The sequence below is a fragment of the Octodon degus genome, unplaced genomic scaffold (genome assembly GCF_000260255.1).
Source record: "Octodon degus isolate 3935 unplaced genomic scaffold, OctDeg1.0 scaffold00281, whole genome shotgun sequence".
Taxonomy (NCBI): domain Eukaryota; kingdom Metazoa; phylum Chordata; class Mammalia; order Rodentia; family Octodontidae; genus Octodon; species Octodon degus.
This window is the reverse complement of record NW_004524857.1, coordinates 1,488,478-1,503,056: the sequence shown is the minus strand read 5'-3', so window position 1 is coordinate 1,503,056 and position 14,579 is coordinate 1,488,478. Positions and strand designations below refer to the sequence as shown.

General features: G+C 40.6%; 1 protein-coding gene across 4 annotated transcripts; it reads left to right on the top strand.

Annotated features, from left to right (window-relative positions):
• The first annotated feature begins 4,437 nt into the window (after positions 1-4,437).
• Cldn12 (claudin 12) lies at positions 4,438-12,819 on the top strand. Of its 4 annotated transcripts, none has more exons than XM_023707128.1 (4): positions 4,438-4,522; positions 5,342-5,468; positions 6,039-6,143; positions 9,626-12,819. In XM_023707128.1, exon 4 carries the CDS (start codon positions 9,655-9,657, stop codon positions 10,387-10,389), a length of 735 nt encoding a protein of 244 aa, XP_023562896.1. In that variant the 5' UTR covers positions 4,438-4,522; positions 5,342-5,468; positions 6,039-6,143; positions 9,626-9,654; the 3' UTR covers positions 10,390-12,819. The 4 variants fall into 4 exon arrangements, with proteins under 4 accessions (XP_023562896.1, XP_023562894.1, XP_023562892.1 ...); XM_023707126.1 differs by having other exon boundaries at positions 4,446-4,716; XM_023707124.1 differs by lacking the exon at positions 5,342-5,468 and having other exon boundaries at positions 4,446-4,716.
• Positions 12,820-14,579: the final 1,760 nt, after the last annotated feature.

Below are 14,579 nucleotides of genomic sequence, written 5' to 3'. Positions count from 1 at the left end.
GCTTATTCTACTGAGCCATCTCCCCAACCCTTCTTCCTCTCTTCTTTCATCCTTCCTTCATCTGGCTGGCTGGCTGGCTCTATCTCCTTTCCCTTCTTCCCTCCCTCCAACTCCCTCTCTCTCCTTAGGAGATGGGGTCTTGGTATGTTGCTCATGTACTTTTGTGAGTTCTTTTTGAAACTTCTGCCCTCAGATGATCCTCCCTCCTCAGCCCCTTAGTAGGTAGCTGAGGCTACAGGTGCATGTGACCATGCCCAACTACCTAATAGTTTTTAAAGTGGTATCTCTCTGTTTAATATTTTGAAAACTTCCTTGTGTTACTTCATTAATTTTCTGGGGCTACCATAATAAAACACATGCTGGGTGGCTTAAACAACAAAGAATTACTGTCCTGTGGCATAGGAGGCTACTATGGAGATCAACTTACAGACAGGCTCTGGAGGCTGTGAGACTCTCCCATGCTTTGAAGTCTGGTTTCAGAGAATTTGCTGGCAATATCTGGTATCCTTTGGCTTGTGAAATGCATCTCAATCTCCACCTTAAGATACTGACCTGACATCTCAACTTTTCCTGTGGGATAACTGTCTTCTGATCCTCTCCTCATTCTTCTCATACAGTGGATTGAACTCGGGGCCTTTGCACTGAGCTATGTCCCTAGACTTTTTTACTTTTTAGTTTGAGACAAGGTCTCAATAAGTTGCTAAATTTCCCCAGCTGAGCTTGAATCTGGGCTCCTTCTGCTTCAGTCTCCCAGAATGCTCGGATTACAGGCACTGGTCTCCATGGTCAGCTCAAATTTCCCCTTCTAACAGAGGCTGCAGTTATTGGATAAGGACCCAACCTAGTATTTCTTCTTTTGGAGACAGAATGCTGAGGAGAAACTGAAATTGAAATTCAAGGGAGACACTTTACTTATTTTCCTATATATCTAGGGTCTTGCTGTATAGTTCTGGCTGGTCTTATACTCACTATGTATATAGCCCAGACTGTCTTTGAACACACACGGATCCACTGCCTCCCTGCCAGGTGCTGGGATTGCCAGGGTGCACCAGCACATGATTATCTCTGTAAAGAACTTGTCTCTGTTAAGGTCTGAGATTGTATGCGTCAGGATGTCAAAATATGGATTTGCTAGGGAAATAATTCGGCCTATAATAACACTTCTGTTTTTCATTCTACAGTTCCCAAATAGTATCCTTATATTTTCCAATTAATAGATAATATCTATTATGTTTAATCTGACAAACCTCTAACAATTACTATATTGGGTGCACCTCGTACATTAATCTATATGGTGAATTTCAGCTACAGACTGGTGAGATACAGCTAACAAAAAAGGAACAATATGTACAAGTTAGTTTACAGGTTGGAGTTGATAGGTTATGTACAATTTAAAGAAGTCACCAATATTGAGGAAAAAAGGAATGTAGATGGGATTTGGATGGGCAAAAATGATAGTAGACCACTTGTGTTCAAGAATAACATTCAGAGAATGTCAAGCATTAGAGGAGAAGTCCAAAGTAAGGAGACAGGCCTGTGTTCTGATCAGTGACATTCCTGAGGCAAACAGGAACACCAAAATGACCTCCAGGATTTGGAGGCAGATTTGTTTTTTGTTGAGGGGCACTGACCTGTAAAAAATGTGAGGCCTCATGGCTCAGAGAGGGAGGTTTTTATAGAATTCCAAGCACAAAGCAGAGTACTTGACTGTCTTTGATTGGTTCTTACCATATGCAGCACAGTGACCAGCTGTTTCTAAGAAAAAAAATAGGAACTAAAACAAGAATTGTTACCTGGGCGACTAACAGAAACAAGTATACTGGCTGATAGAGTGGCATTTTCTGCTACAACATAACCTTTTAGGAAGGCCTACAATTCTCAATTTGGGGTCAGTTAACACTATATCCCAGGATTTTTGTTTTCTGTCAGTAATGCAAGTTTATTGGAATTAGATGACCCATGAAAAAGAGCCAAGCGCTTAGTACATAATAACTAATCAATGATATCTAGTATTCTTTAACATATAGGGAAGGATATTGTTATACCTATGCTGATGTGTTCATGCAATGGTGTGAATAGGGTATTGACAGTCCACTGCAGTGAACAAGGAGTTAGGAAGAGTCAAGAAAATAGCAAAGAGAAAGTGAAACCACTGATAAAGTAAGGAATGATGGAAAACCTAAGAGATATAGTTGTAGCTTATATTGGGAAAATGCTAAGATTGAATTAATAGCAGTCAGCCATATGATTTGGTAATCACAAATCATTCTGAAGTCATATCCTGGCCCAAAGAGGTAGATGTAGAGAGAGAAAAAACAGGTTGCCCTTTGAGGAAGTTTATTGATTGGGAGAGGGAGGGGAGGATTAAGTTTTTGGATAATTGTATTAGAGAAAGTGAAACCGACCGGTTAAAAAATTACTAGATAAACTAGAAAAACACAGGTGTTTCCAAGTCCAAAGAAAAGTTTAGGAAAAAAGAGATGGTCCAAATTACACAATATGCACCTGAAAATAGATGAGATTAGGACAAAAAAGAGGCCTTTCGATTCAGCCAGGAAGAGAGAATTAGGGACAGTAATAGAATACTGGGCTCCTGAAGATGTCTATACTCTCATTTTGGAGTCTGTAAATATGCCATGTTACAGGACAACAGGAAAAATTAAGGTTCTGGATGGGATTAAAATTGCTAATCACAGGGCTGGTGAGATGGCTCAGTGGTCTAAAGCACCTACTTAGAACAAGCTTTGCAAAGCACAGGGACCGCGGTTCAATCCCCCAGCACCACATGCCAGCCAGCCCTGCCCCCTGGTGGGTTGAGCTGGCCACACACACACACACACACACACACATAAATAAATAAAATTTAAAAAAAAAATAAAATTGCTAATCACATGACTATATACAGATATCCTGGGTTATCCCATTGGGTGTCAAGGATTCTTAAAAGATCAAGCGGAAGGCAGAAGATTCTCGGTGTGATGTGATACGAAGACTTGACCAGTCACTGCTGGTTTTTAAGACAATGGGACTAACTGCCAGGAAACCCAAGCATCTTCAGGAAGTTGGGAAGCAAGACAATAAATTCTCCTCTAGACCCCAAATGTACACACAAAATCCCAGCCCTGTTGCTATTTTGATTTTAGCCTAGTAGGACTCTGACAGACGTCTGATTTCCAGAAGTGTTAAGATAATGTCCTAGTGTTTTTAAAACCTCTTGATTTTGTGGCAGTTTCTTAATAACTGCAGTAGAAAACTAATACAGTGGCCAAATGGGAGTCTGTAGAATTTTGGTGGTAAAAGACATTGTGAATGACTTTCTCCTTAAAGAAGCTCTGGTTAGAAAAGTGGGAATGACCAACTTATTTATCTATATTCATTTTGTTAATTATATTAAAATAGTCACGGAATCCCACTGAACATGAATCCCATTGTTCTGTCTTTGCTCTGCCGAGACAGTCATTGACTAAACTGAACCCACCTTGGTTAGTAAACCTAGCAGTAGAGGTGGCTTCCCTTCCTTTTCGTGTTTATTACATTCCAACTAATGTCTGCTAATCAAGCAGTACTTATCAATGATAAGTAAATTATGAAGTGATTTTGTACATGGTTTCATTGAGTCTGTGAGATGACAGCTGAAGTTTAGAGCGAAGTGACAATCCCTTGTCACACTGCCCCCTCCATCAGCCATTGGCATGGGTGCTTTCGCTCGCCGGTTCTGGAATTGCTTCCCACCTTAAATAACCATCTTCATTCCCACCACGATATCGTAAATGATAAAGGCGAAAGCAGTTGGAAGGCAAGAGCCCTTTTCCCTTTTTTAGTTTAACTCAGTCACAAGTACATGACTTCTCATTTAAAAGAAGCTCCAAGCAAAAGAGATAGCATAGTTGAAATTTGTGGCAGCCTAAATTTAAATATCTAGTAACTACCTCAGCTATCTGCACAATATCAAGTCTCTTAATCTTCGAGCTATATAGTGCATGTAATCTCATTATCCCCCTTTTTCGGATAACCTCCGAGAGGTAACAGAAGGAAACTTGCTCAGGGCCACCCAACCCGTAGGTACGAGAGCTTCATCAGATCCAGGTCTCATGCCTTAGTGATAGTGTTTTGCAGATTAGCGAGGGAACTTGTGCTAACCTTCTATGCGCAAATCACATGTAATAGGAAATATTTACTTGGGGAGAGTTTAGCTATTTCGTTTTGTTGCTCCTGGTATATGTAGGTTAAAACCCATTAAGGCAAACCTGGAGCAAACACTGCGTTCTAACGCACCCAGGGGAGGCAGGGGGAACGGAAGGGAACGACAGGGGTCGGCGCAGGATGCGGCCCGGTAGGTTCTGGGAACTGTAGTCCAGACACCCGGGGCCTTCTGGTGTGGGCGGCGAGCGAACCTGACTGTGCTCCCAGAAGCCTCTGGGGCGCGTCCTCGCTGGGAACGCACTTCCGGGACGCGGAGAAGGAGTCGGTCCGAGACGCTGCTCTGTGTGGGCGAGAGACTTGCCCCGGCTGCGAGGAGCAGGTAGGTTGTGGTCCGAGCGCTCCGGTCTGAGACTTGAGACTAGTTGAAGGTCTTTTGTAAAGTTAGCGAACTCGACGGGGAACCCGGAGCATTGAAGACCGCTAACTGCGCCCGAGGACGTAGGAACTGGACGAGGAGGTCTTTGATACAGCTTTACAGAATCGTCTCTTGCAGCCGAATGTGGAAAAGCCGAGGTGCGTCGCTAGAGAGCTGAGGGCCCGGAGCTCAGCCGGCGGGGGCGAGCGGTGCGGGGCCGCCAGTTGCTATTTTTGAAAACCGGCTGATGCTGGTTGTGTAACGCCGACCCGCGGGCTGCTGCTCAGCGGGGACTGGCTGCGCGGGCGCCGCGACGCTCCGGGGCGGTCCCTCCATTGGCTCCTGCGGGAGCTGCCGCCCGCCCCCTCCTTTCTGCCTCGTGGGTGCTGAAGACCCGCGGAGGGCCGGGCGCGGGGTGCAGCCCCCGGGAGAACTAGCCCCGCTCTCCTCCGCAGCCCGGTTTTGGGAAGGACGTTAGGCGAGCTCTTTCAAAGTGATTGCCCGGGCACCCTGCTGCGTGTGATTTATTGTAAAATGATTTCCTTTAATCTCAGAACAAGCTGTTGGACTTGAGATAGCGACTCAAGAATTACACCTTGGCGGGGGCGGGCTTCATGGAAATCTCTGCGGACAGTAGTCTACATGAATATCATATTGGGACTAGTGACAAATGCCTTAATCCAGGAAGCTCATGATCATTTACAAGTTCTTTTGAAGTCAGGGGCTCGCTAAGTGGCATAGACTCATCTCAAATTTGTGATTTTCCTCCTCAAATCTCTCCAGTAGCTAGGATTACAGATGCCCACCACCACGCCGGGCCAGGTTGTCATATTTATACTCCCAGAGGCAAATGGTAGTTGAGGAGGAAGCTCCTGGTGTTTATAGACGCGGAAACATGTTAAAATGGCAGGTTAGCCATTGGTGGTACTGTAAACAAAGCACTCTAGTTGAAAATTTTAGGGTGCACATAATAATGTGGATTAGCTTTGCTTTTGTTGTCATTATCCGTTTGGAAGTATAATATGTTTAAAAATGACATATTTCTTTTACTCCAGGATAGTTGCATAGTTTCCTCTTATTTTTTTTTACTATTGTCATGGACAGGAGCCTTAAAAATTCATTGACTGCTGAGCTCTGTTTCCAAGACAGTGAAGTGATTTTTGTCCCTCATTCGCCAGTCGTCTGTCACAAGAAGTTATTTTTTTTTTCTTTATGTTACTTATAACACTGTGCATTTTACAGGCTACTGCGTGTGTTTTTCTTTGTATTCTTTTTCAGTGGTGGTGGGTACCTGAGATATTCTTTGTGCATGCTAGGCAAGTGTTTTGCCCCTGAGCTACACCCGTAATCATAAAATGCCTCTTAAAAAACTGCCTACTTTTTTTGGTTTAACGTTTTATTAATTTTAAGCCATTGCTAATTATTTTTGAGTTTTTTGAAGAGTGTTGTACTAATTAAGGTTATTTTCTTATATATCTAGGCCCACATCATCTCTACTTCATGTTCATTTCCACTGTGTGTTCATCTCTACCGTGTTTCTTCTAAGTTAAATAAATCTGCTTTAGAAATACCAGATACCTACAAGGTAAGTATATCCTATGATTATATATTATTTCCTTACCCCTTGCTACTATAGTTAATGATGCTTATTTTACTTTTCAATGAAATATAGAACAGATCTCTTTGAGTATATATATATATATATTTTTTATGGTACTGGGGATTGAACTCAGGACCTTGCGCTTGCAAGGCAAGCACTTATTCTACTGAGCTATCTCCCAAGCCCGAGTATAATTTTTTTTTTTTTAAGAGCAGAATATATTTATTGAGAGAAAGAAAGCTCCTGTCCCGAGAGAGAGGGACAGGAGGGGGGGCCCAAGCGGGTAGTCCCCCACCCCCTGAAATTGTCTCTTGCAAGGACTTTTATAGAGGAAAACCATGTGGTGAGGCGGGTCGAAGGTGGTGGACAAGTCATGGGAACTTGCTTAGTTAAGCCTGAGTATAATTATTGATGACTTAGTTTCTTAGAAAACACAAGAGGTGGAAGGAAGTACCAGTGTTAATATCAAGAATTAACCTAGCTGTGATGAGACATACGTTCTTTTATATCTGTTCCTTGAAATTGTCCCTGAAAAATTGAAATGGCTTTGAGAATTCCTTAAGTTCTTAGCCACTATTCCTGCTCTAGCCTTCTTTGAATTCTGTTCCAAACCACAGAAAATACATCTTTTTGAAAATATTTTTATTCAGTGATATCTTTGATAACATTTATTTGTGCATCAGATTTTATCCATCTGCTGCTGCAAAAAAAAATGGAATAGTCCATGACAAATGTGAAGTGGTTCTGAAACAAGTCTTTTTTGATTTGGTAATAAGTACTCCGAAAAAAATGTGCTCATTGTTGTGTAACTATAATCAACTGGTTGTTTGCTGGGAATCCAGAAGAAAAGCATGTTCCTACCTGAAGAAAGTAAATTACTAACGATCATTACAAACTTAAATTTCTGTCCATAGTCTGGTTTACTCAGGGCTATTCATCTCACAGTTACCTTAAGGGATAGTTTACTGATTAGAAATTTGAAGTTCAAAAGACATAGCTGAAGTACTCAGTTTGTAAATGAGAGTTGTGATGGATATTGGGGTCCTAGATGATAAGACCAACCTGTCTTCCAACTGGGAACAATAAGCTCACTTTTTTTTAAAGGTAGTGAAGTGTTATGTATATTAAAGGAGACTACTTGTCTACACTCAGAATAGTACTAGAATCTTGCATTTTGAAGAGAAGCCTGAGAGTAGAGTCTTAGTGACCATTTCTCATGTAGGACTTTAAAGCTTTCCGCTGCATCCCTTGAGGAAGGACTGATTTAATAGACATTCAGGAACTGGGAATAAGGCTAAGGTCTGAAGGGGCTAAAAGGCTGCCCCGCTTGCCTGCCTGTTAGCCTTTTCATTTCCTAAAGAGACTTTAGACAGCTCTTTGCTGTCCTTTGCATTCCATGGCAGCTATCAGCTTAGGAAGATAGACTGCCTCTAGGAATTATAGAATTTCCTACTTGTGTTTTATAGATGATTGCTGATCAGCCAGAAAGCTTCTTATTTTTTCAGACTGTTGCATGAGCATGTAGCATCAGAAAAATGTATTTGGAGTCTGTATAGATATTTCATTTTTTATCTTTTGCTAGTCTTGGAGCCTAAGAGCTATAAACTGCTTTTTGAGCAGAGGTCTCTGAGGCAAGGCAGTGATTTGTTGACTTTGAGAAGGAGGCCTATTTTCATAGAAAAGTGGGGAAGCTGAGCAGAGTATACTGGAGAACATAAACCTTAGCACAAAAAGGCATACTAAAACCTAGGTCACATGCATGGATCCTGACCTGTCTGTGACTGAGTTAATAACAGGATTTCTGACTGCTCTTTACTCATTTGTACCTGCAGTGAGTGACTGAAAACTGGAAAGAAAAGAAAAAAAAGCAGTCATAGATTTCAGAGAGAGAGAAATAACAATAACAAAAAAATCATACCCGAAAGAACCTGCTCCTGGCTGCCTTATGATACTGGGTTTTAGAGCGCTTATATCTCTTTCCAGAGTTAGCTTCTAGATTATGCTTGTCTTGAACAAAGAATGGGCAAAACAAGCACAAAATGTAGTGAAGTTTTGTGTTTATTAAAAGTAGGGAAAGAGGGCTGGTGAGATGGCTCAGTGGTCTAAAGCACCTACTTACAACAAGCTTAGCAAAGCACGGGGACCGCGGTTGAATCCCCCAGCACCACATGCCAGCCAGCGCCACCTTCAGGTGGGCTGAGCTGGCCACACACACACAAAAATAAATAAAATAAATTAATTAAAAGTAGGAAAAGGACTGGCCAGATAGCTCAGCAGACTAAGGCAGGCACAGGGACTAGGGTTTAATCCTTGACACCACATGCCATGCCAGCCCCACCCCAGGGGTGTACTGAGACAGTGAGACAGGGCATGGTGGCATGTGCCTGTAATCTCAGCGCTTGGGAGGCTGAAAACAGGAGGATCACTGTGAGTCCGATCTGTGTAGCGAGACCCTGTAGACCTTGTACTAAAGAAAGGCGGGGGAGTAGAAAAAGAAACATGCTTTGCAGTTTTGGGCCAAGTACGAGTAGAAAAAGAGCTGTCTGTAGCATGACCAAACTCACATATTTATATACATGAACCAAGTCAAAGTCTCACCCACCTTGTGCTGTTTACCTTGTCAAGTATACCAGAGTGCATTCTTAGCATGGCATGTTTTCATCCATTATAAGGAGTTTCCATATGACAAATGATTTATTTTTATCTCTTGGTATTAAAAATATTAAACAAAAATATACATTGTATAGCTTTGATAAATACTTATTTGGGACATTAACTACTGTTAATGAAGCAGAGTATATCCACTGAGTAACATACAGCCATTAGTTGAGAACAGAATCAACACTCCATTTCCTGACCATTTTTGAAATTATAATTTTTTTATTCTATTTTATTTTTGGTTCCAGAGATTGAACTCGGGACTTTGTACTTGCCAGGCGTGTACTCAAGCTGCTGATCTATCTCCCCTGCCCCCAATGTTGAAATTAATCAAAGTTGCCAACTGTGCTGTCTGCTGGTCTCGTTTTGTACTTGTGTGAATATGTGAAGCCAGAGTGGCGATGTTTGCAGTTGATAATTGAGTGCTTTGGCCTTTTTTGTATATGAGTTCCTACTGAATAAAAGGGATCAGTACTGTATGTGTATGCTGAATGGATGATTAGTGACAACCAAGGAAATTTTAAGTGTAACATTAAGAGAATTTTACATTAGTTTGGTTGTTCTAATTAACTGAAGAAAGATACTGATGGCTGAAATACTGTGACAGTGATACTCAAATGAATGTGTGTGCATCTGAGCTCCGAGGTCACATACATATGTGTTTATATTGTACAGGTGGATTCCCTCTGTACAAGGGAGTTTGTCTCTTCATTGACTTTATCATGAGATATCTTGCCAGCTGGGACCACCTGTTGTGCTATACTCCTGTTGTCCCTTTATGATTTGTCCTCTTGTGTGTCACTCCCTAGACTCACAGTTCTGCACAAGGCTGCCTGCCATGGGCTGTCGGGATGTCCATGCAGCCACAGTCCTCTCCTTCCTGTGTGGAATCGCCTCAGTAGCAGGCCTCTTTGCGGGGACTTTGCTTCCCAACTGGAGAAAATTACGACTGATCACGTTCAACAGAAACGAGAAGAACTTGACTGTTTACACAGGTCTGTGGGTGAAATGCGCCCGGTATGATGGTAGCAGTGACTGCCTGATGTACGACACTACATGGTACTCATCAGTTGACCAACTGGACCTGCGTGTCCTTCAGTTTGCCCTGCCCCTCAGCATCCTGATTGCAATGGGTGCCTTGCTGCTCTGCCTGATTGGAATGTGTAACACAGCATTCAGGTCCTCAGTGCCTAACATCAAACTGGCCAAGTGTCTGGTCAATAGTGCAGGCTGTCACCTGGTGGCTGGGCTGCTGTTCTTTCTGGCAGGTACTGTGAGCCTTTCTCCATCCATCTGGGTCATCTTCTACAACGTCCATCTGAACAGAAAGTTTGAGCCAGTTTTTACATTTGACTATGCAGTTTATGTCACCATCGCCAGTGCCGGGGGTCTGTTCATGACTTCCCTCCTACTGTTTGTTTGGTACTGTGCGTGCAAGTCTTTACCTTCTCCTTTCTGGCAGCCACTGTACTCCCATCCTCCCAGTATGCACACTTATTCCCAGCCCTATTCAGCCCGTTCCCGCCTCTCTGCTATTGAAATCGACATTCCAGTAGTCTCACACACTTCCTAATATGAATATAGGTAATTGTTTAAAAAAATTTCTTGTAGCCCCTCACGTTCCCCTGTATAAAGAGCCTTTTTGAACGTTGTACATTTTCCTTTGTTCCTGACCAGTAAACAAAGCCAAATTTTATGTGCTGGTAGAATGAAGTGCTGCTAGTTATTATAAGTAAACATTTTTAATGGCAAACATTTCTCTTGCTGCTTGTATTGAAAGGATTTTTGACCTCCTTATTGATATTTGACCAGTTTTTTAAGGGGAAACAACCTATGTCTGGTTTAGACATGGGAAAGAATGATAGTTAAGAGAAACTGTTGCATACAGTCTTTATGAATATTTCAGATTGTTTTGTACTTTTTATGTAATAGCTTACACTGGAAAGGCAACTTTAAATACATGAAATTTCTTTTAACTAAAAGTAACTTAACAGTAGTCAGTAATCTAGCAGCTTATGGCTTTAACTTTTCTCTTGAGGCTAATTATATTGAATATGTTTCAGTGTTTTGAAAATTACTTTCTTTTTTGTGAGTTCCTTATCTTCTACCTCATGCCAGTGTTCAAAAGTGAAATGCATTTTAAGTGAAGTCAGAATAAGACTAACATTTTTAAGTATCTATTTAGACAATGTTAACATAATTTTAAAGATTCCATAAATTGTACTGTTGGAGTTAAAATATGCTATGTGACAGATTTGTGCTTCTTCTGAGGCAGAAAAACTTCTAGATACCATCTGTTAGACAGTACCTGTGCACACGTATGATCTCTTAGTGGCTAAGAGAAGTTAACAAAAGGTTCAGACCTAATTTGTTCTGTTCACACGTAAGTGGTAAGAGACAAGAATCTATTCTTCGTTGCAATAGAAGTGATTCGCTCTGGTGAGTGTAACAGGTGAAGTAGAAGGATGACTACCGTAACCACACTCCCCCTTAGTTCACTTCCTGCCCCCATCATTGATTATGTGGAGAGCATTTATCTTGGCCTAGCACTTCATAATAGGTGGTTTAGAGGACACAAGAATGTAGGGGATCAGGTCCATCTATGAAGAAATTTTAATCTAATAAGATCAAATTCTCAAACTTTTACTTACAGTTAGTGAACGGTCTGACTTCATTGGTAGGTGGTCTGAACTTCTCAGTCAGTCATCCAGGAATCTTTTCAACCAGAATTATGACTTTCTGACAGACTAATTATATAACACCAGCACTATACTGGACCCTGGAAATTTGCTGTACTTGAACATCAGATTCTTATGGTACCTACCTTCACCTACATGCTCAACACTGTCTCAGAAACAAGGGCCCGGGCAACCTCTGAAAGTATAAGGCTGTATTAAGGAAGATGTTTTTATACTCTTTATTCTTAGGTAGTATCAGTTAAATACAAGTATGTCAGCACTGAGATAATACTTAGAGATTCAGGGATTTAGGGCCTTTGCCCTTAGGAATTTGAGCTGCTTATTTAGTTGGAGGAATTTGCTGTGGATTAGTATTATATCTATGAGGATTTTGTTTTATTACAGAATTTACAAATAGTTGTATAATAACAGAGTATGCCTCTTTTACAGATCTGAAGATGATTTTGGTATTTCTATAGATAAATATGAATATATAGTACTTTTTTCTAATTCCAACACTACTATATGTAAATAGAAAATAAATCCAGTTACATAGTTTTTAAGTGCCATCAGTAGAAAGCTTACTAGGCTGTGTTTTTTCTGTTATAATTTCTAATTTGAGTTGTGATTTTTCTCATTCTCATATGTAGCCAAGTCTTGATTATTCCAAGACAATGACAGGTAGCATTTTCAGATCAATATTAATTTTTCCACTTGGGTAATTAATTTTAGTACCTTCTCACTAAAATTTTGTCCAGAAACATCAAGAATTTCATCATTTCTTGGTCTTTGCATAAACAATGTTAAAGGAAAAAAATGAGCCATACTAGTCAGTTTTAGTTGTTATAGTTACACATATAAACATTAAGTTTTCATACACTAATCTGTAGCCTCAAATTACAGTTTATTATGGATTCACATGGCATAAGAAACAGTTGTTTTCTTATTGTCTTTTTGGTATTTTAAATTTGCTAGCAGTAGCTGTTTTTTGAAACCTTTAAAGGAAAACAAGTGTTTACTGTTCTTACCATTCTTGAGCACCGATCAGTCTAGCATTGTGATTGGGGATAGCTTTTTGTTAAAAGCCTATTAATGTTAAAAGCCTTTTTTACAGAAGCCAACTTGGAAAACAATCTTAGATATGGTATGGTGTTCTGGATTTGTTTTATCTAACGTTGGTTAAAAAGTAAATAAAGATTGTTGAATTTATTTTATTTGTACATATGCACTACAATGAATAGTATATTTGTTGTAAACTGCAAGATAAAACCTCAGTAAAAGTGTACTGTACTTCTTGATGTTTATTAAAATATGTATTTTTACAAGTTCCTGTTTTTCTTTTCTTGGCTTTAAGATAAAATAATTTTAGAAATGTTTCTCAAGGGTATGCAAGTTAAAAAAACAGTCATTTAAAGTCCTATGGAATAAATAATTTAAAAATGGAGAGGGCCGGCCAAATAGCTCAGCAGATTAAAGCACCTGCAAGCAGGCACAGGGGCTGGGGCTTCCATCCCTGGGCCTGCCGTTCCTGCCCCTCCCCTGGGGGTGTGCTGAGATGGCAATTGAGACTGGGCATAGTGGTGCACGCCTGTAATCCCAGCTCTTGGCAGGCTGTAAACAGGTGAATCGTTACAAGTCCTATCTAGTAGTGAGACCCTGAACACCCTGTAGACCCTTCCCTAAAATTAAAAAAAAAAAAATGGAATTATTAATCTAGAAAGACCAAGATCCTTTTTCCATTTCCAAGAGTGGTCCTAGCAGTTCGCTAGAATGTTTTCACAGTCTTGAAAAATACCCTTAAATCATGGCCAGATTGGCCTCTTCAGTGAACTTTAAATGCTCTGTAACCTTGGAGATTGGGTGTTCTCATATAGGGGGACTTTTTCTTAGACTTCAAAGATTGGGGTTACCAGGAAAAGTGACAGGCAAGTCACGTCACCATTTTTAAAAACTTGTGATGAATTTTTCGTTTTGGATTATAACGCTGTAGAGATCTCACAGTCCTCGCTGAAACCCACAGCTCTTATTATGTACAGTATTAGATGGCGGAGCCAAGGTTGCACTGGGAATGAGAAACAACTTCACCTAGGGCATCCCCAGCTGATTATGTGAAAGTGTAATAATCCAGAGTCCCTCAGACTACAAGTTCACTATAAGTGATTAAATGCTAGGGAATCTTTATACTGCTCAGATGCATTGCAAACTGATTTATCAACCAGAGTGAGAAATACATATTACTTGGCAATCATCATCTAAAATCAATTTTTAAAAATGCACCCTGCATGGAGCTGCTTGTGAAAAGGACTAGTTCTAGTGCAGGGACAGAAAGAGTATAGATAAACCCAGCTTATCTTATTCTGCCCCAAAGTGAGGAAATACTCAAAGAATGACGAAGGTTCATCAGATCACAGCTGCCAGTTGGAAAGAGCTCCCACTGGCCAAACGAACAATTGGAGCATCAAAGCCATAAGGCCAGACATGGTGGCGTAGGCCTGTGTTATCACAGGTATATGTGATAATGACTGAGTGAGAGACAGTAGGATCTCCAGTTTGAGGCCAGTCTGGCTACATAACAAGATTCTGTCTTAAAAAACAGATGTATATACTAGGTTGTAACCTGTTGAATAAATGGCGAATACTGATACATAGGGAAGAAAGAAAAGCTCATGCTCAAAGTAAAAAGTACAAAATTCATAGAATTAGAAAACATTGATAGAAGTAAAACTAATTTTGATGGAAGTAATGAGAACTGCCATATTAGGCTCAGTACAGAATGGCTTAAATTCTGAGAGAAAAATTGGTAGTGGATAAACTTGGCAAAACCTTAATTGAGTTGTCAGATTTGTCACAGAGTGGGTCGGAGCAACATCATAGAACTGGTAGGGTACAGTGAGAAGGGACTTAGTTGTAGCCTGGTAGCCTGAGTCTAATTTTAAACTGTCCGTTGGTCTCATTTGGGCCTTTTACTTTCCTCTGTGCTGATCTGCTTCTTCATTTTCAGAAAAATATATGTTATTTCCTGGATATTCTCTTTTCAAAGAGATTTTTGAAGAGTTTGTGTCAGGTCTTCTGTCCTGAAAAATTC

Excerpts from the sequence above, each read along its gene's own strand:
- Cldn12 (XM_023707128.1), top strand. The coding sequence starts at position 9,655 with ATGGGCTGTCGGGATGTCCATGCAGCCACAGTCCTCTCCTTCCTGTGT.